The following is a 25,197-nucleotide window of genomic DNA, read 5'->3' on the forward strand; positions in this document are numbered from 1 at the left end:
AACATGGGCTGATATATCAGAATTTTATCTTTTAAACTTGCAAGCATTGACTTCAAAAATATCATGTCATGTTGCAATATAAATACATACAGAATACATATCAGTTTTTGAGTTTAGAAATAATGATTTTAGTCTGATAAAGATGATGTTTTATATACAGCATATGTATTTATTTATTTTTTCTGTGAATATGAGATGAAATGCTTTGACCTAACTATGAAGATGACCTGTAAACTACTAGTGTGCTGGACTCTGGGATATTTCCAAGTCTTTTAACACTTTTTCTTAGCAGATATAATTATTTATTTTTCAGCCTGCTTCTAGATGACACACTCAATATGCACTAAACATGACACCTCTCATACATGTCTTTTACTAGTATTTATTTCAGTGTAGTCCTAGAATTAAGGCCCCAAAACATAGAGTTGTGCTGTGAGGTGAAAATGAGCTGTAATAGTTTTGCCTCCCTTCATGCCTCATCCCTTCCATGTTTTCCTCCCTCTTCATCTTCTTTCCACAGATGTACAGTTTAGCTGGATGAACTCATCTAAAAGCCCTTTTTTGTCTTTACCCCTTCTCTTTCTACAGCATGACTGTGTAGCTCCTCCTCTTCTCTCTCTTTTCCCCAACAGTGATGTGTTACTGAGATAATGATGGCAGTGACCCTCCATCCCTCCACAAAACACTCACACATAGACATGTGTATGGAAAAAAAACAAACAGACAAAAAAAAAAAAAGAAAACTGCAGCTCACATACCTCTATACATACATGCACACACACACACATGCTGTTGACTGTGCTGCGTGTTTGCCTTGCAGGCTAACGGACATAGTTTTTTACACATGGAGCACGAGACAGCCGTCTCTCTGCTGAAGAGTTTCCAGCGGACGGTGGACTTGGTGGTTCTGAGAGACAGCAGCACGCGCTAGAAATAGTTTTATAGCAAACGAGCAAAACAAATACAACAACGCTTCTCTTCTCTGCTCATCGCCATCTCCCGCGCCACCCCACCTGCCCTCCGCTGGAGGCTTGTGGAACTGAAAAATGAGCCTTTTTTACCTTTTTAGGGGAACACACAGACATTTATTTGCCTATTGCTGGACCAAAGGCAAATACCAGTGCCAAATGTACCATAGCAAACATATCGGCTCTTCTGTCGACCGGCGGTCAGGGACCTGATCGACGGCTGGACGGACCACAAGAGGACTCTACACTTGGAGTCCCTACAGGGCTGCTGCAGTTTGGATTTTGTGGTTGGGTTGTTAATTAGGCAGTCATCCCATCTCTCTGTCTCAGTAGTTTGTTTCTGTTGGTTAGCTTTGGGGACGCTTTTGCTTTTCTCCACCGCCTTTTTTTCCCCCACCCGTCCATGATGGATCTTAATTGATTTGTTTAGTGTAGCACATGGTGCACTTCTGTCTTTTTCTCAGCCATCCTCTATTCCTTTTTGTTTCCCTCTTTCTTTCTGCGTCTTGTGTTTCATTCTTTTCCTGCTGTCTTTTGTTCCGTTCTGCAGGTATTATTGCCTCCACTGTACAGAAATTGAAAACTTAAGACTTTCTGCCTTGTGTACATATATAGAGATCCAGCTTTCTAGAGCTGCACTCTCCCTGGGGCCTGAACAGACAGCTCTAAAAGTTTATGATTAATATAATTATTGTTAATAGACTATATTCTGAATTCTCTCCTGTGAGCGCGCAGGGACGGTTTCTCCCGACGGATGATTTTCTAACGTATATCACTATTTTATCTGTATAGAAAACACTTTTCATAGCTCGCCATTGCTACTTGTATTTTTCATTTGCTTGCACAGCTTGTGCTGAAAAGTCCTAAAGCAATATTTCTGAGGCTCAGCCCGTTGAGCTTTTCAGCAGAGCCTAACTTGTCCTGCAGTGCCATCTATCGAGCAAGTCACGCTAATGTTTACACACACACACACACACACTGCCACGCACACAAACAGGCAAACACACACAAAGACTTCTGTGAACTGTTGCATAATGGAGCCCTGTCCATAATTTAACCTGATTTTAGACTATAAAAAACGCACTCACACTGAACACCGTTATTTATATCTGTGCCATCTTTTCACAGTCATGTCCTCTACTGTTGTCACAGCAGTGTCTCATCCCTTTTTAGGAGTTTGAGTTGTACGATAAAGTCAGAGCATGCTTTCATATCATCGGTCACTGGCAGCCAAACATTTTTTTTGTTTTATTTTTTGTGGCTTTTAAACGTCTCTAGATGTACTATAGCTTTGAGTTTCAACGAGACTTGATGATCTGTCGTTGGTGCCATATGGACCCTCTGCCGCTCACTGGTTGTATTTTACAAAGGACACCGGAGCTTTACCTCTTTGTGGCTCAGATCTGATCTGCACACAGCGAGTCGGGAAACAGTTTCCTAACTGTTGGCTCAGTTTCAAATCAATGTGTCAGCAGGCGTCTGTTCTGCTGAAGTGTCCAAACCTCTGTCCTTCCTGTGGAAAGCAACAAGATGAAAAAAGAAAAAAAAAAAACAAGAATCAGCCGTGTTAAGTACAGAAGCCGATTTTTCCTTTTCAGACAATCAGGTGAAAGATCGGATCTGTGTCACAAGGGTTTTTAGTTACACTCGAATATTCAGTGCAGCTAGAAGAGATGCTACTTGACAGGACATGAAATTTCAGATTTGCCGACCTTGTTGGTAAATGTAGATAGAGTCGGGTAATATTTGAAGTTAAAAAAGAGAAGATGTAGAAACTGAGTTTGTACAGGAAGTCTTTGGCCAAAGGTGCAGCCATGGCAGTGTGGTCTGAGCCTCACGGTTACACTTGAGAAGTTGCATTGACGGGACAGAAGTAACCGCGAATGAGAGCAAAGGGGTTCATTTTCTGTCTCTGTGTAAATGCAACACGTGTCTTAAAGACGTTTTCGCGGCGGTGAGTTTCGTTCTGTTCTGCACAACATCTGATGTTTCATCCAGAGCGAGACTACTACCTTCACTGTCCTTTGCTTTTACTTGACATGACAGCGTCATCCCGTGCCCCCTTTTCTGTGTCAGCTCTCCTAATAAGCGTTAGATTTCAGTTCAACGTAGACGACACAAAATGGCACAGTTAAATCGTGTGGTCGAGAGAGTTTGACCACAGGCGAACCCACCCAGCCCTATTTAGAGTTTGAAATATCAAAGATATTGTGACGAAAAAAAAAAAACAGAGAAAAAGGTTTGATAATATAATTATTTTTTACTACATGTTTCAGGTAATTCTTTCTAAATATATTGATATACCTTAGCTTTGCTCAAAAATTGTGATATTTTATAATGACACTTATAACAAAGTTATGGATGGAAGTACGCACAGTATGACTTGGAGACCTACACATGTACTATCCAAAACTGTATAAAATGTATTTCTACTGTAATTGTGAATTTGTGTTATACAAATATATATTATATATATATGTATATGACTATAAAAACAGTCATTTTCTATGTGTTTAAACTACATAAGAGCTGAACAAATGAGGACAGTGTCACTGTACATAGCTGTGAATGAAATCCAATTTACAATGACTCATATTGATTGTGAATGTACTCATGCTTTCTGCAGTACCTACACCTACCCAACTTGAATGCTGCTTCTTCTGTTGTGTGACAAAAAGTACTTTGACCTCTGAGGAGAGAAACGCTGTCGAGTTATAAGTTGGGCGAGTTTTAGTGGCGGTTTTAACAGAACTATTTATTTCTTTATTTATTTGCACATGCAAGTTGAAATCCTTCCAGTTTTAAGTTTGAGTATTAATGCGGAGAAATGTAATTGCCGAAGTATATATAATATATATCATGTGTTTAGAATGCATTTTGCAGACGCTATCTGTACATACTATTTAAGATACAGTTTTTACAAAAAATAATATATGTATAAAATTGAAAAAATGCTGTGCAGCGATTCTACTGGAGCCATTTTGGGCTTTGGAACGTACCATTTTTTCAGTATATAAGAAGTGTTTTGAATAATGTACTAAAGTCTCTATTGTACAAATAATAAAAATGTCACTATTGGTAATCTGGGCTTCTTCTGGTGCACTGCGCTCTGTCTTTAGGAGGGTGGAGGAGTGAGACATCTTTCTTTCTGTTATATTTTTTGTAGAGAGAGAAAGGACGAGGCAAAGGCGAGAAAGGTGGAGGAAAGAGGGAAAGCAGGGTCCAAAATAGGAAGGGAAATAAAAAGACGCAGATGAGGTGAGTAAAGGAAGCGATGGATGGAGGCAGGAAAAGATTGATGAGGATCACCTCCGCAGGTCTGAGGTGGATTAAAGTCACCTCTGCTCCTCTGTGGATTAAACTAGGCAGAGCCTCTCGTCATCTCAGCAGATGCTCCTTTGTCTCTGTCCATTAGTCTAACAGCCCGACTCTTCTTCATCCCTCTCGATCCGTCCATCTCATCTGTTCTTATCTGAGCTGTAGATCGCAGAGAGACAGACGCCTCAGAAAACAGTCTGTGTGGGTAAAACCGTGTCAGTGAAAAAGTTTTAATTATATGAAACATTACTTTAATCACTGTTTTTTGCAGTTGCAACAGAAACAATGATCAGTTATTGAGCAATGACACAGACCAAGTCCCTAAATCAGTGATCTTTTTTATGTGGAAACTTGATTCCTTGCCATGATGGAAGTTCATGTATTTAAGGCCTGCTTTGTACAGTGCTCTCATTCATTATCAGTCTGTGCGTCTACAACACAGAGAATTTGTCACATTTAGTTGTCACTGTCCGTTTACTTTCCAAAACAACTGTGTCTAGTCATTTTTAAGATAAAATTTTTACATACAACTTTTACAAACATGAACAGTGGATAAAATTAACTTAAATCCATCAGTCATCTATTACATTAAACAATGCTGGTCCCTTTTTAATGCGCCAGTAATTACGCTGATCAGGCATAACATTATGACCACTGACAGGAGAAGTAAATAAAATTGATCATCTTGTGACAATACAATGTTCTGCTGGTAAACTTTTGGACCTGTCATTCATGTTGATTTTACTTAGACATGTAGCACCCACCTAGACCAGACCAGGGATACCCCCACCCCATAGCAATGACACTCCTTGATGGCAGCAGCCATCCCCAGCACGATGCAGCCTGACACAGACACACACAAAAAAACATTTTAGGAACAACACAAAAAACATGAAGAACAGCACAAGGTGTTGAGCTGGCCTCCAAATCCACTAGATCCCAAACTGATCAAGTATCTGTGGGATGATCCACAGAGGCCCCTCCCCTCAAACCAGGACACCCTCAGAAGGCCCTTGTCCATTCTCTGATGAGTCACAACTGTTTTGGAAGCACAAGGGAGACCTACACTATATTAGGAAGGTGGTCATAATGTTATGCCTGATCTGTGTATATTCCAATAATAAACACTTTTTTACAATTAGTATTTCCTCTTATACTGCATTATCACAGAGTATACCGCTACTGCAGTACATAATCCGCTGGCTGCATTATAATGAGATAGGTGTCACTGACTAATCTTTCCCCACTTTGTTTGTCTTGTACCATTCCCCACTGTTTCCCTGGCATCGGTGGCCAGTGCACAACAACTCTGCTCACTGTGGCGCAGGCCAACAATAGACAATCGAGGGTAACACTGCGCACGCAACTACAGCACGCGCTGGCAAAAGCAGAATGACGTCCCTTTGTTCCCTTTTCCTCTCAACTCTGTCCTTTTTTTACGCACTGCTCTGGACAAAAAGTTACTTCACTGTGCTGAGTGACCAACCCACTTACACAATCATGCATAAATTTATGCCCACACTGGCTCATATATTATGCTGGAATCAGCCTATGAGTGTTAGCGTGAGTAAGAGATGCAGAGCGAGGTTTTTTTTGTGTGTGTGTGTGTGTGTGTGTGTGTGTGTGTGTGTGTGTGCAGCCACCAAAACAGTCAATAAGCTCGTTGTGACCCGATCGATAACAATACCAGAGACTGAGTCCATGACCTGCATTCAGCTGCTGCCTGCGTATGTGTGGTATCCTAATGAAGTTTCCCCATAACCGCTCCGCTGTTCACAGGCAGACGGGAGTTTTTGTAATTTAGCATGCCTGATTATTTCATCTTTTATTCTGACTGCTGTTGGTTTAGTAGGTGTTTGCCAACTCAGTAGCCGAACAAATGATTTTGCCGGGGGGGAAGTTTCACAATCTCATATCACTGCCACATAAAACACACATTTACATCATGTTTTAGATTTAGAGAGGGCTCAAATTATTAACTGAACAAAAAAACAAAGCAGTTATTGATTTGGATGAAGCAGACAAGAGATAATTATTTAGTGTTAACTTCTGCATTTAATAATATTGAACACAATGTTATCATACCACTGCCATCTTACTAGGGACTAGATCTCTGAATGGTAGCTGAATTTACGGTAGAGCTACATGAATGTGATTTAGCTGGAATTACCTCCTTCACTTTACTATATCATGTGAGTGTTGTAATGTTAGCATGCGATATTAGCCTACGTAGCCAACACAAGCTCTGAACATAGTCTTGACTTCTCTCAATAGATTGATAACTATATGTTACTATTTCTTTCTTCTGTTATTATTTTTAAGGCGTCTTCGTTTCATTATGCATTTGAATTTCCAACATTAAGTTATGCTTTTGTTAGCTTGCTAAATTGTTAGCTTGCTAAATTGTTAGCCTCTGCTGCTTCTAGATGTTTTCGATCAAGGGTGTCAAACATTCGAGCCAGTGGGCCAAAACCGGCCCACCAGGGGGTCCAATCTCGCCCATGGCATGAATTTTTCAAAGATTTTAACTGCAATTTTTTGGTATAACTGCTATTCGTAATTTGTCCACTGTGTTATTAAGAGTATCTGTCAAGAGTGCAATAGGCAGAACTAAACAGCAGACAGCATTGTGCCTGAAATTGCACTTATTTTTCTTTAAAATGTTCTAATGATTCCTAAAATGTTTTGTACAAGTAGTTAATTCATTAAATGCCCACATGCCCACAAACGTTTTGTGACGTTAAATTGGTCTGGAGTTGCTCCCTTGGAAACTGATAATGACCCGGCAAAGATCGACCAGGCCATTCAAATCATTTGAGTAACAGCAACGTAGTCGTAAACGTCGTCTGAGCGCCTTGGGGTTGAGTTAGTTTACAATAAAATTACATTGATTGGTTGTAGGTCAGTCCAATTGAGTTTAGAGATTTTTTTTCTGTCTGTTTAGATTGAAACCAAGCAGCAACCCCTGGGGATGTAAAGTATAGCTAATGCGGAAGGGCAAAAACAGTTCATCAAATGACTGCTTGTGGGAATCCATCCACATAGACCTCCATGTTAAAATGCCCAGTTTTACAGTCTGTTTTGAGGCTAATTTCGCTATTTGTGACAACTGTACTGTTTTTGTAACTCATCTGATTAAATTTTCTCAAGGCTTAAAATGGCCACGTTGACTGACAGATGGGCTCTGTCAAAGGTAGCTAGCTGCTAGCTGTGGGCCCTCAGCTGACATGGTGACCTCTGGGCTGTGTTTGTGTTTTTTTCTTTTTCTTTTTTAAATACAAATAATACCTTGCTACAATTACCGGAACATCCAAGAAACTTATTCTCCAGTCTTTTCGGTAAGTGAATATCAAGCGTCTTTGCCCAACATTGCTGGCCAGGTAGCTGAAGTGGTTAACCAGCTAATTAGTCAGTTAATGATGGTTGAAACTATAGACTGTATAAAAGATGGACGCCATGACAGCTCCTTAAAGGTGAAGCCAATGCAAGTAGAGCTCCCCCTTGTGGCTGGCTGCAGTATTAGATAACATGGCTCCACTCTTGGACAAGATGAAAGGTCGGGGTCTGTGTGCAAGTAACAAGTTGACTTAGAATATAAACACAGAGAAGGCACATTTTGCATCTAACTTGTATTATTAGGGACCATGAAGACACTTAATAAACTATTTACTGAGCCGCCCAGTCTGAAAGAAGCCCTTAAGTTGAATGGACATGAAAACTCTGCCATGATTTTCTGTCACAACCAACAAGGTCCAGTCTGAGACGAAGGGACAAGCCTTGGATAGAGGAAAATTTACTCGACACAATACGCTGCTTACCATGACAATACACAAATCACACACAGGGATGAACTTCTCTGAGCTACTGGCAGAATTACACCTGTGACATTTCAGCTGGGCCTCCTTATCTTGTACACTTGTTTTTGTTGTTGTTGTTTTTTCTGTGTGTGCATGCGTGTGTGCACCATAAACACAATTTGTCTAATAGCCAAAGACAGTGGGAACATGAGAGGGTTACATTGATCTAATGTGGGAGTTAGATCAGTATCTGTAAACCAAAATCAGCATTGAGTGGATTGGATCTAGTCCACACCCTGGAATAAGCCAGGCTTTTATCCACTGCACACAATACCGCTGTTTAACATGACAATACCTGCAAGACACAAGCTTCTTATGAAGAGCCTTTTAAGCCTGCTTTAATGGTGTTTTTGAGGTGAGTGCATGAGTGTGTACGTGTGTGTGTTCATCCCACAGCACCGTCTAACCGGTCGGACTGCGTTTTGAGTCACCTGAACACCCGAATGAAGAAATGGAGAACTAGTTTGGCCAAAGGGAAACAGAGGGAGACTTAAAGTGAAAGAGGAGTGGACAAATTTGCGGTACTAAGTCCACGCGGTGTCTGTTGTTGTTTGATCTGAGCTGTTGGCAACTTTTGTGTCGGATTTCTTTGGTCTTTAAGAAGTTTTTCTTTGCGTGATAAACCCGGGTTGTGTTGGCTGTTGCAGTGACAGTTTCGTGTCCCACTTTGGAAGCAGGCTGTCGCGGGACGGACGCACACATCTGTAATAACACACGCTCTGTCACAGCGACGCGGGGAAGAGGACTGTGAGTGTCACCATGCCTGTGCGACAGAAAGGTAAATAAAATTAAAGCCTTTTTTTTTTGTTTTTACAATTCGCTATCTTTATTTTCACCTCTGGTAGCAACTCCACGTGCTTTGCTGAGTTTGAGAAATGACGGCGAATAAATCACTTTTATTCGCTACAAAAACGGCTGCGTTGTTGCCATAACTCCGCGAAGCCTCTTTACGCACGAAGCATCTGTGAAAAACGCGATATTTAAGGTTGAATTGTTTATCTATCCACGTGTTCGACTTAGAGAAAAAATCTTCAAAGTTTTTATGAACTATTCAGACATTGTGGTAAATTCGGCATAGATATTCACATTGGCAAAGCAACAGCTTCGGTCGTTTTAATTGAAATGCTATGCTGCGGTTTCAAGGTTTCATTCCAAATTATTCGTGCACATATTTGGTTGAAGGTACGGAAACAACTATTAAATCGCCTTTATTTAACTGACACATGCTTTGACATCTTTCTGTGCATGTATAAAGTTAAACGCTGACACAGTTCGTCCGAGTTTGATGGTGACATGTCAGTACTTCCGGTTTAATCAGCTGTTCAGACTGGAATGCAAAGCTCCAACTTCCTTTACCTTATAAGCTCCAAAGCATTTTTGTGTTTCGACAGGTGTTTTTAATTTACTAGTTGTTTCCAGGGACTAAAATGCGTCCAAATACAACTGAGTTCCGTTTGTTTGTCGGAAAATATCACTCACAACTTAATATATGAGCAATTTGTTTTTTAATTGTAAATCAAATTGCACTGAGCTGAGGATGAGCATGCATTTCAACCCATGGCAGGTAAAAACGTAAGAACTAGGTTCCTTTTTTTTTTTATTTCTGTCAGAAAATAAAATAAAAATCAAGCTTAATGCATGCCCCAAAATGGAAAACATTTATTGCACCCGTGTGTGCACTCACTATATCAAGCCAGGCAATTTATCTTTTATTACCCTGGCTAAGACCCTGTGAGAACCCAGCCGGCCTGTAAGTGTAGACTTTAATGCATTCTGCTGCAGTAACAGTGCATGGAGAATTTTGCCATCCCTGTTTATGGGAACGTATTTGTGTTGTGCTCAGATGCTCAGCGAGCCCTGGAGCTGCTCCAGCAGTACCGGGCCAAACTGGACCAGAGGCAGCAGAGCCAGAACCGGACCAAACAGGGGTCTGTGGAGGAAGACTCCCAGCTGCAGCAGTCCCTGGACAGAGTCATCAATGTCTTCCAGAGTCAGCTCTTTAACGCTCTTCTTGGTAAGAACATTTAACTTGGTCGGGATTTATTAACCTGTTTCCAGAATTTTATGTCGGAAATAAAAAAGGGTACTTAGACAAGGTGCTGAGGCGTCTGGGGTATTTTCTTTTGAGTATAAGCCGTATTTTATTCCCGCTTTAGTAACATTTTAATGCTTACTTGTGCATATTTTCTTAGACCATAATTTAATTTACTGGAGATCAAGATATTTAGTAGAAGTGTTGTCATGTAGAATTAAGGGCTTAATTCAACCGGATCACAAAAACGTTACCCTTGGGTACTTTGGAGTAATTGGATCCGTTTTTTATGAAAATAGACATGCAATTTTACTCAAATACTTATTAATACAAAATCTGTGTGTATATTTATACCACATTTTCATTTATTTGAATGAGTTGAACCTTTCGTTCTATTTGGTTTAGTGACTCAGTGTTGCTGCAGCTGTTGTTTGTCTTACATTTATCAAGTGTCAGTACACCGATCAGGCATAACATTATGACCACCTTCCTAATATAGTGTAGGTCTCCCTTGTGTCTCCAAACAAGTTCTGATTCATCGGAGAATATACATGGGCCTTCTGAGGGTGTCCTGTGGTGTCTGGCAACAGGATGTTGTTAGTGGGGGGCCTTTGGGTCCTATGGGTTGTGGGAAGGGGCCTCTGTAGATCATCCCACTGATACTTGATCAGTTTGAGATCTAGTCTTTTTTTAGTTGTTCCTAAACTGTTTGTGTGTGTGTGTGTGTCAGGCTGCATCCTGCTGGGGGTGGCTGCTGCCATCAAGGGGTGTCATTGCTATGGGGTGGGGGTGCCTGGTCTGGTCTAGGTGGGTGGTACATGTCTAAGTAACATCCACACCAATGAATGCCAGGTCCAGGTTTCCCTGCAGAACATTGGATTGTCACAAGATGGTCAATGTTATTTACTTCTCCTGTCAGTAGTTTTAATGTTGTGGCTGATCAATGTATCTGTATTTTTGTGTAGTAGCAGTCGTAGTAGTAGTAGGCTACTAGACCTGCAGATAGAAAGACAGCGGGATAGATCAAAAGAGAAGGCGAGTTTGCTTTCTGTTGTGTACATACTGTCTAGAAGCTGTTTGGGATGGACTCTCATATGACGTGGAACAAAAAAAAAACGCAGACCAGCGCACACAGATGTAGGTTTGACATGCACTGTCACAGAGAACACAGAGCTCTTTGTGGAAAGCAGTCCCACATCTTGAGAATGTGCATAGTTTTAAAGAGTTAACAGCTCCAACACGCCGTGCTTTCTTGTGGTTAACTCTCGCTTCTTGAAGGAAAAACACCGGCGTGTTTGATGTGGCTGATGTCAAACAGGTTCTGGTCCCTCATGTCTTATGCCCCGCCCACACCTTTAACTGCTGATGAAACACTTCTTGCACTGTGTTGTGTGTATGTGCATGCTGCTGCTCACAAAACACGAGCACAAGTTCCCGTTTTAAACTTTGACCTTTAAACAGAGCTGTTATATTGGATATGCAGTTTCCTTTTATTGATCCTTATGAAATCACCTTACGTGTCATTTAATATGTTAGATATCCACGGGTGTGTCTCTCTGTCGCTGGCATTTATTGACTCTTCTCCTTTTCTTTTCCCGCTATTGGCACCTCTCTCTTTTTTTTATAACTCTTTATTGTGTCTTTATTGACACCAAACTTATCTGCAGACTGAGTTCACGGACATGTGCATGATTTAGAGCCTGACAGTTCTTTATGCAGGGAGAGGGAAGTGAAACCTCTGATCATAACAGTTGCTCTGACACGCTTGGCGCTCACTTCTTAAAAGGGGAACTACTCCCTTTTTAAGTGAGGAAGCCAAGGATTGGATACTCCAGGAGCGACTGTTTTATAGTAACTGTGGTGCAGTGTTCTTATGCTGCCACTAGGGGTCGTCAGTGTACTGTCTAAGTTTCATATAGTTTTTCTATTCAGAAAAATAAGGACTTTTTGTAACCAGCTTGGAATTATTTTTACGATCCAAAATTCTTGTTTGTTTATTTTTATTTATGCACTTGTACTCAATCATTAATTTTTTCATCATGACCCTAATCTGTCCCTTCCTCTACAGATATACAGGAGTACTATGAGTTGACCATCCTTGCAGACAGCAAGTGTTCTGTGGACCAGACAAGCGGGCCGTGGAAGCTCCCTGCCTCCTGTGACATGTGTGCAGAACCCTCAGCTCAGCCACAGCCGTCCTCAGATCCCCTGACCCCCCAGACTTGTGGTGGACAAGCCAAACCCAAACGACTGACGCCCAAACCCAGCTCAATAAAGGCCCCTGCCCCTCCAGTCCCGTCCGAAACGCCAGCAGCAAAGCCGTCTTCCCCTTCAACAACGTCCGGCACAACTCAGTCACAGCCAGCTAAACTCAAGTACCGTGCTCCTCTTCCTCCTGTTCAAACCGGAGGGTCCAAGCCACTTGCGGCAGATACTTCTAAACCCTCTTCTCCCAATGCTCCTACTTCTACCCCGGTCACGCCAAATAGTACGATAACCCCCACAGGCTCCGTAAAAACATCACTGAATGGAACAAAGCCGCAGCTTACTGCCACCAGCTCCGTGGCCTCTTCAGAAAGTTACACCAGTGCACAAAGTATCTCAGCCTCTCCGGACCTCAACCTGGCGACTGTCACTGCCCTCGTCTCCAGCACCATCCAGGGCCTTGTGTCTCCAACCGCCTCCGACAAACTTACCCCCACCAGCACCACTCCCACCACCAGCCCAGGCTTCAGCAGAGTCACAGACGCCACCATAATCTCTAAAGCGCTTACAAACAATCAAGAGCCAGGTCTGGGCAAAGTCACCTCCAGTCCAACGAGCCCCAGCCAAGGAAAATTTACTTTCAACAGTCCCACAAGTCCTCCTGCGCAGCTTAACAAAGGACCACATCTGAGGTATGCCTGCAGTCCAACTTATAAATTAACTCTGGAAGTTTGCAGGAATCAGCTGAAAAGATGCAGATGTATTAAATCCAATGCTTTGAATAATGAAAATATAAATGCATGACATTGATAAAATAAAAGATATAATACAACACTGCATTAGGATTTTTGAGGATGCAGGTATAGACAAGAACAATAACTGTCAGTTTTCAGAGTTCACCTCCAGACACCCTCCCTCCCTCTCTGATCTATGTTCCCAGTCCAACCAGCCCCGGGCCAGGAAAAGTCACCCCCACCAGCCCCAGCCGTGGTCCAGTCCACTCCAGGCCAGCTGTAAGCCCGCTGACCCCCAACAAGGTAAGACATCACTTGTTGTTTTGTGTTAGCGCCTGAGGAAACCCACAGCAAATCTCTCTGCAGCTGATAGCAGAGTGAGATACAGATCCTCTCCGAAGGTGGTCCATAGCAATCGTCGGGCAGCAACCTTGAGTACCAGCGGGGTTGCAAAAGTCTAGAAAAGAGAGGAGCGTGTCTGTTTGTTAATTTTGTTAGAAATGTTGTTTTTTTTAGTTGGTTTAATGGTCTTTATAGCTTCAGGTTGATAAGTATTGCGGTTTTTATGCGACAGCTGTGTTGCAGCGTGATGTTTTTGGGTTCTCTGTCCTATTCTGGGACGGCAGTATCTATATAGGGAAGACTTTGAAGGAATTTCTTCAAATTTGGCACAAACACTGACTTGGAATCCAGGATGAAGTAATAAGAATGTGGTGGTCAGAGGTCAAAGGTCAAAGTCACAGCGACCTCTCAATACATACCGAGCGTCATAGGGGAAGGCACTGAAATTGTAAGCCTAGTGGGGATCCACCCGGCAGACAATAATCCTAGTTTTATCTCCAAACGTTATTCTTTCTCTGCGTTGCATCATGGCTTCTGCTCTCTGTGTGTTTCCATTTCATCTTTTGGTGTCAACATTGTGAATATAAACATGAGGGCAGTAAACCTTGCAAATACCAATACACAGCAGTCACTCATTATGAGGTTTCATGGGGTCAAAAGTCAAACCTTTATCATAATTAGTGATACAGAATGTGATTACATTTCACATATCACTCATTCCTCACGCAATGTGATAGAGAGGAAGCAAGTTTTTACAAATATCGCCTCTTGAACCAGAACATGGAGGAGGCAGAATTAGGTGAACTGGTTGTCTTGGCAGCGTGGCTGTTTGAACGCCGTCTTACGTTGCATTACATAATACGACGGGTGGTTTCAGTGTGCAGCAGAGTCAGCAGAATGACTTGTCTTTATCTCATTGATAGGGATTGAATGCTTTTCTGTGCGGTTTGGGTTGTTTGGCCACAGGCTTACACTGACTGTAACACGGAGTTGCTTTGATTTGCTGCTGATAGAACACACCTCAGGAAATCGTGCCGGTATCGATGTGTTTTCTTTTTGCCAGAGTCATTTTCTTTTCATTGCTGTGCGAGCATCGGGCCACATTTGTCCTATAATCTAGTGGAAACTGGGTTGTAATTTTCCAAAATAATTAAAAGGGGAAATCTGTATTTGTAGGTTTTTAAGTGGCCAAAACACCAATTACTGATATCTGGATAGGATTATTATTACTGGCTTGAGGAGAAATTGAGATCCAATAATGAGTCTCAATAGCACAGCCTAGTGCTAACAGACTGACAACCTTCTGCTGGCATCAGAGAGCATCAGGAGAGAACCAGCAATGTGTGCAGAGCCAGAAACTGGACAGAAGTAGAGCAGAACATTGTGCGTATGCGTGTTTTTGTGTTGAGCTAGAGATGTTGTTGTCAGACATGGGTTTGTCACTATTTCCCGACCCTTCTCTGCTCCACAGGACTATTTTTACAACATGCCGTAGTAACCGAAAAAGCCTAACTGAGTGAAATCCCATCTCTGTTTAAACCTTCAGGCTGCAAACGGAGCAAACTTCACTCATACACGTAGTTAAAGTTGAAAGTAGAGCATCTATTGCTATACCGCTGCTACTGTTCACTCAGTGTAACCCCCCCACTCCTGCCAAACAGAGACCTGACCTGATAAAACAGCAGAGAGTGGTGTGTGTGTGTGTGTAGTATAAGAATTTGTGTGTGTGCTTCTGTCTGCGTACACACGTCCGTCTGCGTGAGTGTTTGCCTGTGCATCCATGTGTACGCGTTTCTGTGCCTGTCTCTAGATGTTTGCCCGTATTTTATTTTTATTTCTCGTGCGCCGAGCTCCGCGCGTGGGCCGATATATATTCTGAGCCATGCACTCTTCGAGGTCAAAATGTGGCAACCAGCTGCCATAAAACGGAGACAGCAGCTGGAAAACAAGAGGGCGGGCGGAGGTGCACCGGGACGGCTGCCATGTTTCCGAGCCGGCCTCTATTTTAGCGGAGAAGTCCTTTTTCTGGGTTTCTCGGATGAAAGGACAGGTGGAGATGACAGGAGAAAAGGAGGAGAGAGAGATCGAGGGATGAGAGAAAAGGAGGAGGCAGAGACGGCGGGAGGATGCCGCTAACGGCAACAAGCGTCTGAGTGGGGGAACGGGAAAGTTGCAGCTGGGAGATGTTATGGTGAAAGTTTGCCGGTCGGACTGGCGAGGATGGACTGCATCTGCATCCTCACTACCAAGGTGAGACACAAGAGAATTGGGTGTGTCAGCCTCTGATAAGCCTCTGATTTTGTGATCAGTGGCATTTATGAATCATTAAAGCAAGTTTTGCACAGTGTGTGAATTATGCGCTAAGAGCTTAATGTTCCACACATGATCTTTTTAATTCTTTTTATTCAAAATGGCATGACTTTAATGGAAATTTTGTCTGAGATCTGCAGATCCCACTTTCACATCCAGCTGAAGCATTTCACAGTGTACAGCCGGTTTAGTAAAACATAAGAAACCACCAGCTCACAATGATGACATCGTGGACAGGTTGCTCATTGTACAGATGGCTTCCTAATAATAATTTGTGAATGCACACACTACAAGGTGGTATCTTTGAGGAACAGCCTGTGCTGGTGAGGCGACTCTAATGGGAATGCCGAGCTCTGCCGCTCATCTGTTGGTCTGACAACATGTGACACCCAGAGAGACAGGAAACTGGGTTGATAGGACACACACTTCTAAAAACCGACTTTATGACTGTTTATTGTAGGTAGACGGCTGATGCGCCGGTTGACTGAATGACTGACTAGTCTCAAAGGCGGGAGAGAAAACTTGGCTGAAGAAACGAGGCTGGCAAAGTTAAACGCATATATTATGCACATATGCGCGTGCCTCAGAAATGCATGGCCCACTTAAAAGCGGCTGCACCGGCGGATGCCAAGACCAGGGTGTTCTTGGAGCAGCCGTACCTCAAAGGAATTTATGGTATTGTTTTAGTTTGTGCAGCCAAATTGTGACAGACGTTTCAATTCTGCACGCTTTCTCACCTTTCTCACCAGCTGACAAGTAAAAGCTTCTCTGATTTTTGTTTTGTAAAGTTAGAATGATTGTCAGACACAGCCTTCACAGAGGAAAGGGTTTCATTCATTGATTCATTCAAACCTTTATTGATAAAAAGCAGTTCAATAAGGAAAGATCCATCTAGATGAGAGTCTCTGGTGTTGGTGGAACAACAGTTAGCAGGTGGACAGTGAGACCTCTGATGAAGATTCTGGCACAGCAAGGTAGAGGGGAAGATGATAGAAGGACTGGTGACAGATTTACAGTCATTTTAGAGAACGGACTAGATAGATACTTGATCTTAAGTTTGGCATCTAGTCAATGTGGAGGCCAGGTCAACACCTTGTGCTGTTCTTCATGTTTTTTTTTTTTTTTTTTTTGTTGTTCCTAAACTATTTTTGTGTGTGTGTCTGTGTCAGGCGGGACTGCCTGGTCTGGTCTAGGTGGGTGCTACATGTCTAAGTAAAATCCACATGAATGCCAGGTCCAAAAGTTTCCCAGCAGAACATTGTATTGTCACATGATGGTCAATGTTATTCACTTCTGCTGTCAGTGGTTTTAATGTTGTGGGTGATCAGTGTATATCCTGCTAAGTTCCTTGTCTAGCTCTCCTCTTGCTTCCGTTGGTTGTGTCTCACCACTGCTAGTACATGTCCTGAAGCTGCTCCAACAAGAGGAGCAGGTGGGATGCTGAAAATGAATCTGAGAAAATAGGAAAATATCAGGGACAGACTCCCAGAGTGGATGAGAAGGCATGCCTTGCAGGTCTAGTGTGGGTTTGGACCAGGTGTAGTGTGGGTTTGGTCTGAGCAGGTAATTTTATTATTTTAATTAAATTTTTTCTGTAACAGCAAATCCCAACTAAAACCTTTTAACATGATGACCTCAAGGTCAACCTGCTGACTTTGCAAGACGATCTCTTAATTATTCATGAGCATGTTTATATCAAATCAATAGCTTGAACAGCTTGTCATGCACAAGGCTTCTCTTTTTGAGACCAGAAAGAGAACCAAACCGTCCCCAGTTTGAATAACCTTTTCAGAACCGCCTGTCATACCCAGAGTTTCCAAGGAAATGTCAGATTAAACCTTTAGATTTGGCAGATATAGCGCACAACAGCCAGCGGGGGGCCCATCTCACATTCATTTGGTTAATCTCGCTGATCTCATTAAGATAATGGATTGAAAAAAAGCGAGGGTGTTCCTTGAGATTAAAAAACAGAGGGTGTTACCTAATCTCAAGACTGCTAGATTACAGCGTGGCAATGTTTCAGTACAGCCTCTCTCATCCTGTTAGATTAATTTCCTTATAAATAACGTAAAACGCCGCAGGCATGCTTCCTAGAAGAAAGCACAGGCCAGTCAGTTGGGCCAATTAAATACTAGTTCATGTAAAAACAGCAATGCTTGCTCTAGTGACTGTGGTAAAGTGGAAATGATCACGCCGAGACACTTTATAGATGCAAAACAAAACCTACAAGATCTCTTGTGTTCAAAGCGTTTTCTGTTCCTCTTTTCCTCATCAAATCACAGTCACCAAAAATGTACCTTATCAGAATACTCATACTATGTCATTAACTCTTTGTCAGCACTCACCTGTTTTGCCCAATCCTCTTTTCCTCTCTATCCAGTCTTAAATCCTACCCTGGCTTTATCTGTGTGCGATTGTTGTTTGGTGTCTGGCCTCTCCTGTGCATGAAGAGAGCAGGAGTCTCTCTTAAGAGGCTTACCTAAGGCTGCTAATAGACTTTACAGAGGTGGGGCTATTTTAGGATGGACAAAGAGGAGTAAAGAGAAGGGGGAAAAAAATATAGAGAGACGCACAAAAGACAAAGAGATAGGGGGAGAGGGAGGGAGAGTAAATCTGCGACTGCATGAGGACATGCTTTCATTGCATGCCGGAGCTTTGGCGGGACGTTTTTTTTTCCCCCCCTTGCAAACTCCACACTGCATCATTCCACCGATCCATCCGTTTGCTCAACTCTCCAGCTGTCACTTTTATGTAACTGTGAGGAGGGGTCACTGCTGACAACTTAATCAATGGAGAAGGAATGAGCGCAGAGAAGAAGAGGGAGAGAACATCCCGAGCAGCTGTAAGAAATTTATTTAAGAGCGAGTGGCATCTGCAGCAGGACTAACACAGCGATGTAGGACTGCTGTCACTTTGTTAACCCCTTCAGGCAAAGACCTTCCTGGCTCTCTATGAGCCACACTTTGTTATAAAGAGCCGGACTAAGCGTGCAGGTCTCAGGATTGCACTGTCTGTAGTATAGCTACTGGACCAGCACGAAAATGGACCGCTGCCACGCCACAATCAATGTAACGTATATTATTTTATTTTAAATACATTTTATATTGTTTTTATCACGTTTTTCCACATGCACAGCTACAGTTGCTTTGAATCCAACAAAAGTGTGGGTTTACATAGTGTTTGAATGTGTACATACCGTAGGCAGTGTCCTCTGATCCTCAGTTTTACTTTTATTTCTTTGCCTTTTAGCAAGTATCATCCTCTTTTCTAATTTGTCTCACGTAAAGTTCACTTCAGCACCGTATGTTAATCCGTATAAAGGGTGCAAGTAAGCACAGAGGCCAGAAGGCAACTGAGGGGAGCTGATGAATTAAGAGGAATTAGACCTTGAGTCTATGGCTTTAATGACGGCCGCTCGCCCCTGCTTCAATCCCGGTCGAGGCCATGCCGTCCAATTACTTCTGCTCCAATCTTCACAGGCTAACAAGTCAACTAAGGTTCACTGAATTACTAAAGAACACTAAGTACACTTATACACCTGAATACTGGCCACTTATCTAAAGGTGTAGTACCTGGAAGTGCTGTAGCTTTCGCTGTTTCTCAGTCCAGATATAATCAAATCCGGAAGCCATTCATGGGCAACAGCCAGCTCACCTTTTAGCGCCGGAAACTGAGTCTCAATCAGCCAAGAACATGTGGCCACCAGGAACTTACCAGGAACTCTGGAGATTGTCCAGTCTCTTAAAAAATAAACCTCCCATCTGAAAGCCTCAGGAAAAAGCGTAGTGGAAGTAGTTATTTGTATTCAGTGGTCTGTTAACTGAGCGGGTAACTTTGCAGCATTTGTTATTTATTTATATATTTATTTATTTTCCATCAGTCTATTGTCCTGGTGTAGCTGAAACCCTAGTAAGCTATCGTCGTGAATTGTTCAGACAATGTCACGCACAGGGACAGCCAGAGCAGCTAATCCCATTAAGAAGATGACTAATCTCAGACACACGCACAAGACTACGAGGCAGGAAACGGGAGTTGATTTTAATTTAGTTTAGTCATCGTCAGTTTTTCAGGAGCGGGAACGGATTCACGAACACGTGACTGTCGGTTCAGGGAGCGGGTCAGGGTCGTCCCACATCAGTAAAAAAAAAAATAAATAAATGTTGTTCTTTTGCTGCTTGTAGAGGTGGATATTACTGCAAGCTGTCTAAATGCAAGAGCTGCAGTTTAAGATATGATCGGTGGAGATGGAAAGTTGATTTCTTAAAGATAATGTTTGGACGTATATATTTACATCCGTAAAGTGTCTCTAATTAGTCCTGTAACCCTGCTCCATTTCATTTAATTAAATCATGATGAAACATCCAGAGCGAGGGGTTTCCTCTGTATTAATTCTGTTGCTATACATACTGCATCTGCAGGATTTTCATTCATACTGTAAACATAGATCACATAGACATTTTCCCTCTATGTAGGCAGCAACTTATACAATTATCTTGAATTTATCAGATTTGTGTGACAAGTTTTAATCTCTGAATAATATCCTTAAATCTTCCCTTTTTTTCTATATTGAAGTTATTTTCACTTTAACCGCAAAACCTGATCTACATTTATCCCAGCACGACCTGAAAATTTTCCAAGAGCTTGTGATGTTGAGAGTGTTTGACTCAAATGTTCAGTAGGGTTGAGGTCTGGTGACTGTGACAGCCACCACATCACGTTCCTTGTTGTTCTTCAAAACTCTGCGGTGTGTTATTGGTCTCGACATCCTGCTGCAGTAGAAATCCACAGAGATACAAAGCAGAAGTTGTAGCGTGTCTCTGAAGGAAGGAGTGCTGCTTCTCCTGGGTCAGGGAGTTGGTTTTATGTGTCCAACTCCAGGCTTGAATATTTGAGCTGCACTTGTTGCGCTCCTTTGTTCTCTCTCCTGTCAAGTGTAGCAGGACAAGGGGAGGACATAAATGCAAGACGCAGGAGGAATACGACAGAATGAGGATGCAGAATGGGAACTTTAATGAAAACTTACTAGAATGATATCAAAAGGCACTGTGATGATGGGCCAACAACAGTATTCCAAAAACACAAAGAACCAGGAGAGCACTATGAAATGCCAACTAGGACCAGCAAAGGGAACACAGGCAAGGAAACAGACTCATAGATTACTGACAAAGGCCAAAGGGGAGAGGCTGATGGTAACAAGACAAAGAGGGAGCAAACACTAACAGAATAAAACCAACAGAGGGGCACAGGGGCAAGAATCTTTTCAAAGTAAAACTGGAAGAAGATGCATCGAAACCCAAACTGAAGAAAATCCAAAACTCAAAGTCACAACATAACAACAGAAAAAAGTACAAACTCAAAAAAATATTGGACAATACAGTATCATTCTCTCTCCTGTGAAAGGCTAGTATGTCTTAGGTTTCCCCTCCTGAGAAGTAGCTTATAGACACTACACGGACTCTGAGACTCTACTCTAGCAACTATCTTTTGGAATCTCAAGCTCTTTATTGAAACTTTTGCATTTATCTATTAACTTTCTCTTATGACTTGATGTGTTGATCTTCTGATGCCGTGCTCATACAACTGATCCAGTTTCCACAAAGCTTTAGTATAGGCACAAGTTTATTCTGAGAAAGCAACTTCTTCGACTTAGAATAACACTTTCTGACACTTAGTTCTGATGCATGCGTGTTTCTTACTATAACACGATTACTTAGTCAGCGATGTTCTGCTGGAAACTTTAGGTTCAGTCCTATTTATAACAAATGAACAGTGGTTGCAGGTTGATTAATTTAAACGTAAGTAGGGGCGCAGCAACTGAGTGCTGCTTCAAGTCAAGGATGCAACTCAAGGAGATCTGATGACAAACACGGTCAAACCAAAAAAAAATGAAAAATATTAAATATTTGATTTGTGTCGGCACAGTGGCGTTGTGGTTAGCACTGATGCCTCACAGCAAGAAGGTTTCGGGTTTGAATCCAGGCCGACTGGAGCCTTTTTTGTGTGGAGTTTGCATGTTCTCCCTGTGTCTGTGTGGCTTCACTCTGGGTACTCTGGCTTCCTCCCACCATCAAAAGACATGCTCATTAGCCCTGTGACAGACTGGCGACCTGTCCAGGGTGTTCTCTGACTCTTGCCTGATGACAGTTGGGATAGGCTCCGGCCCCACCGCGACCCTTCACAGGACAAGCGGTCACAAAAGATGAATTATGTTTTTAATATCACTAAAACCTTATTTAATTCCAGGTTTACAGTAGTCTCAGGCTTTTTTCTCCCCTTCCTACAGTGCCCGTGTTTCGCCACATGGTGGCACTGTACACACAGTATGATAAACACTTTAATATGGTGAGGTCTTAAATTGGTGTTCGTCAGTGACTTGACACGTTTTCTATTTAACTGCACTTGACACTAATCTTTAATAATAAAACATATCTTTCTGCTGCACAGTTAATATTCGTCTCAGCTGCAGACACTTCGCCCTCACACATCATCTCAGAGAGTCGAGATGAGAGATACGAACGGAAGAAAATTCACTCATGTGGAAACTGAACACACAGCTGGTAAAAGCCGATCACGTGCCGGTTTTTAAAAATGTTGATGTATTGAGTCTTTTTATTTTATTTTTTTATTTTTTCTTAATTGGTCAGCGTGTAGAATGGAGAATCCACCACCACTGGCTGCTAGGGAGTGTTTGAGGTTACCGCACACACATACGCGCAGCGTAGTTATTTCTGTGCTGGCTGACCTACTAATGTTAACATGTAGTGCATGCCTGCTAGGCTCATGAGGTAGCATCCTCTCCTTCCTCCCCCTCTCTGTCTCTCTCTACCTCTCTCTCTACCCATTTGTAATTCATTCCTTTCTTTTCTTTTTCTTCCTTCCTCGTCCTTTTTTCCTTCCCTCCTTTCCATTCTGTGATTGTTTCTTCCTATCATGTGATGCTATATTTATATCCGCATTATATTTTGTGGACCGTGCAATCCAGAATAGCCCGCGGCTATTCCAGATGTATGAATGCATGTGTGCGTTTGCATGTGTGTGTCGGCAGGATCTCCATATGCTCTGTGCCAAACACACAGGGGCTCACTGTACAGCTAGCTTATCACAGAGAGCCGAGACTTTTTAAACTCGCCGGTTTATTCTGTAGGACTCCAAAGTTGAGCTTCCTGTATAAAAGCCGAGACAGAAACACATGAGAGGAGTTAGTTAATTCAGAAATAATACATAATCGTATAGTGCTTATTCACTCATAAAGTAATATTTCATAGTTGTAACTGGATCCACTTTGAAAAGCACTTTCACATTTATTGCTCCTGAGGAAATCTCACTGCCACACAATCAGTGCTTCTTTCAGAGGATAGAAAAGAGTAGTTTACTTCAGTTTTTAGGTGAAGTTATACTTTGAAATGTATAAATAATAATATAGATGACAAAATTACACCCGAGCAGTCGGTAATATATGCGAGCATACCAAGAAATGATCACGTCCTTCCTCTCATGAAGCTCCCTTAAATTGAACATTGAAGTTTTACATGTGTATGCGCCTTCCAAGGAAGAAGTCCCCGCTGTACCCGGAATAACCTTTCATGTCATTGGATTATTTATATGCCTTGTCTACCTGCATCAACTTCTACGTTTAATTGCTTCCTGCAGGCTCGGATCTGTTCGTCTTTTATCTGTGCACCTCCGAGAAACAATTTACCGATTTCCAGCTTTAACCACGACTGGAGGCGTCATCCTTGATTGTGGATTGATTGCTTTATCTGTAAACCTGTAAAATGGCATCAGCTTGCGATATTTTCCTCCATTAGCCTCAAAACTACACCCTCCGTTCGTTCGTCCGCCCTCGGCTTCTCCCCCTGCCGCATTGTTCTGCTCTCTCTCTGCCTTCCCCTCTCTGTTTGTTTTCGAGTCGAGGTGAGAAGGCAGAGACGACCGCAGAGAGACTGCTGTGTGTGTTTGGGTCCGTGTTTCTGCGTGTGTGTGTGTGTGATGGTCCAGATGGCCCAGCCGTCAGCTTCGGGAGCCTCGGATCATGAGTTCGCTCTGACTTGTTTGACTTCCTCTGCCCTTAATCTCCCACGGGCCTCGTCTCCCTTCAAACGCAACAGTCACGCAAATCAAAAATGCTGCAGCTAACAGGATTAGCTGATCAATGGAAGAGATAATTGTGTGATTTCTTTTGTACTTTTGGCTTGTCAGCTCCTAGTTTCAGCTTCTTAACTGTAAGAATTATTTTGTCGTATATAATAGTAAACTGAACTGTTGGTCGGACAAAACAAACAGACTGTGCCTCACTTTGACTTTTTGGGATATATGCAACCAACTTGCTGCTAAGTTTACTTAACTGGGATTTCTTTTGGAGGACAGTACATATCCAACCATAATATTGTCTCACAATGTGAGTTTAATATATTTTATAGGAGTATGTGCCGTAATATTTATTGTAATTACCAAATAGCTAATATAGCAGCTTATGTTGCGTACAGCGTATTACTGTTTGGTGTCAGGGTTTAAACTTATACATGTTTCAGCTGATTATTTATTAACAGTTTTGTACGCTAAATGAAATCTGGTGCATTTCTCTATTTCAATATTACAATCTGTTTGCAAAAAATAAAAGATGTCCTATCAGTAACATTCATTTTAATTTGACTCGCGTGGCGAGTTTGTTCGTGCCAGCACGGAGGGACCTCAACGTGACAGCGCCTGAAAAGCCGCTGCCGCAATCAAATATGTCCTCATTCACGGTGTTATTTCACTTTGCATCACGAACATGGCTCTAAAAACGTCAGAAAGTCCTGTGTCGCTGTGTTTTAACTTGCCTTGGAGTGGTTTGGTGCCGGAGAGTGTTACTGGATCAGGACTTTTTTATGTGACTTTAAGCCTCAGAGAGAATCTACAACATTTCAGCTAGCATGAATGGGACAATCTACTTTGTTGGTTTACTGGATGCACGGATGGTTTTTACTCTGTATGTGGTTCAGGGTCACGTGTAGTTTTAAAACAACTAAGTGGCAAAGTGCCACGGCAGTGCTGTGTCCAAACGTCAGTTGAACAAGTCACCCCTGTATAGTGTGTTTGCATGTGTGTGTGTGTGTGTTTTCGGAAAGATCATAACCTGTGATGTAACTGCCACACTCATTCACTCTTTATGTCTCTCCACCCCCCATGTTGTTATATTTGGTCAATTCAATCCTCACTAGCCCGTATAATACTGTTCCCTCGCTCCCCCTTCTCTTCACTGTGTTATACGGTGTAGGACTACGCGAGGCAGAGCATTACTGCAGCAGGAAAGTACAAGAAGTAAAAAGAGGGAAGGAGACGGGGGGACACGAGAGAGAGAGGGTGATGGAAAGAGAGAGAATGTTTTAATTCTCCCTCTACCTCTGTGTTTAGGGCTCTTCTCTTCCTTTCTCTTCTATCTCTCATTG

General features: G+C 42.3%; 2 protein-coding genes across 3 annotated transcripts in view; both read left to right on the forward strand.

Annotated features, from left to right (window-relative positions):
* The window catches only part of lrrc7 (leucine rich repeat containing 7), a gene marked incomplete at its 3' end in the record, with an annotated part of 33,536 nt that extends 32,605 nt beyond the window's left edge, over window positions 1-931 (forward strand). Inside the window, exon 32 of the mRNA XM_084547547.1 lies at window positions 821-931. Coding sequence (XP_084403673.1) covers window positions 821-931 — 111 coding nt within the window. The remainder of the gene's footprint in view (window positions 1-820) is intronic.
* Window positions 932-7,746: 6,815 nt separating this feature from the next.
* Window positions 7,747-25,197, forward strand: part of LOC311490965 (disks large homolog 4-like) — a 103,392-nt gene continuing 85,941 nt past the window's right edge. For both annotated transcript variants that reach the window (XM_084548767.1, XM_084548768.1), the window contains exons 1-4: window positions 7,747-8,921; window positions 9,987-10,157; window positions 12,244-13,072; window positions 13,321-13,417. In XM_084548767.1, the coding sequence (XP_084404893.1) occupies window positions 8,903-8,921; window positions 9,987-10,157; window positions 12,244-13,072; window positions 13,321-13,417 (1,116 nt within the window). In that variant the 5' untranslated portion in view covers window positions 7,747-8,902. The remainder of the gene's footprint in view (window positions 8,922-9,986; window positions 10,158-12,243; window positions 13,073-13,320; window positions 13,418-25,197) is intronic.

This window comes from Chelon labrosus (assembly GCF_963514085.1).
Source record: "Chelon labrosus genome assembly, chromosome: 7".
In the NCBI taxonomy this organism is placed as follows: domain Eukaryota; kingdom Metazoa; phylum Chordata; class Actinopteri; order Mugiliformes; family Mugilidae; genus Chelon; species Chelon labrosus.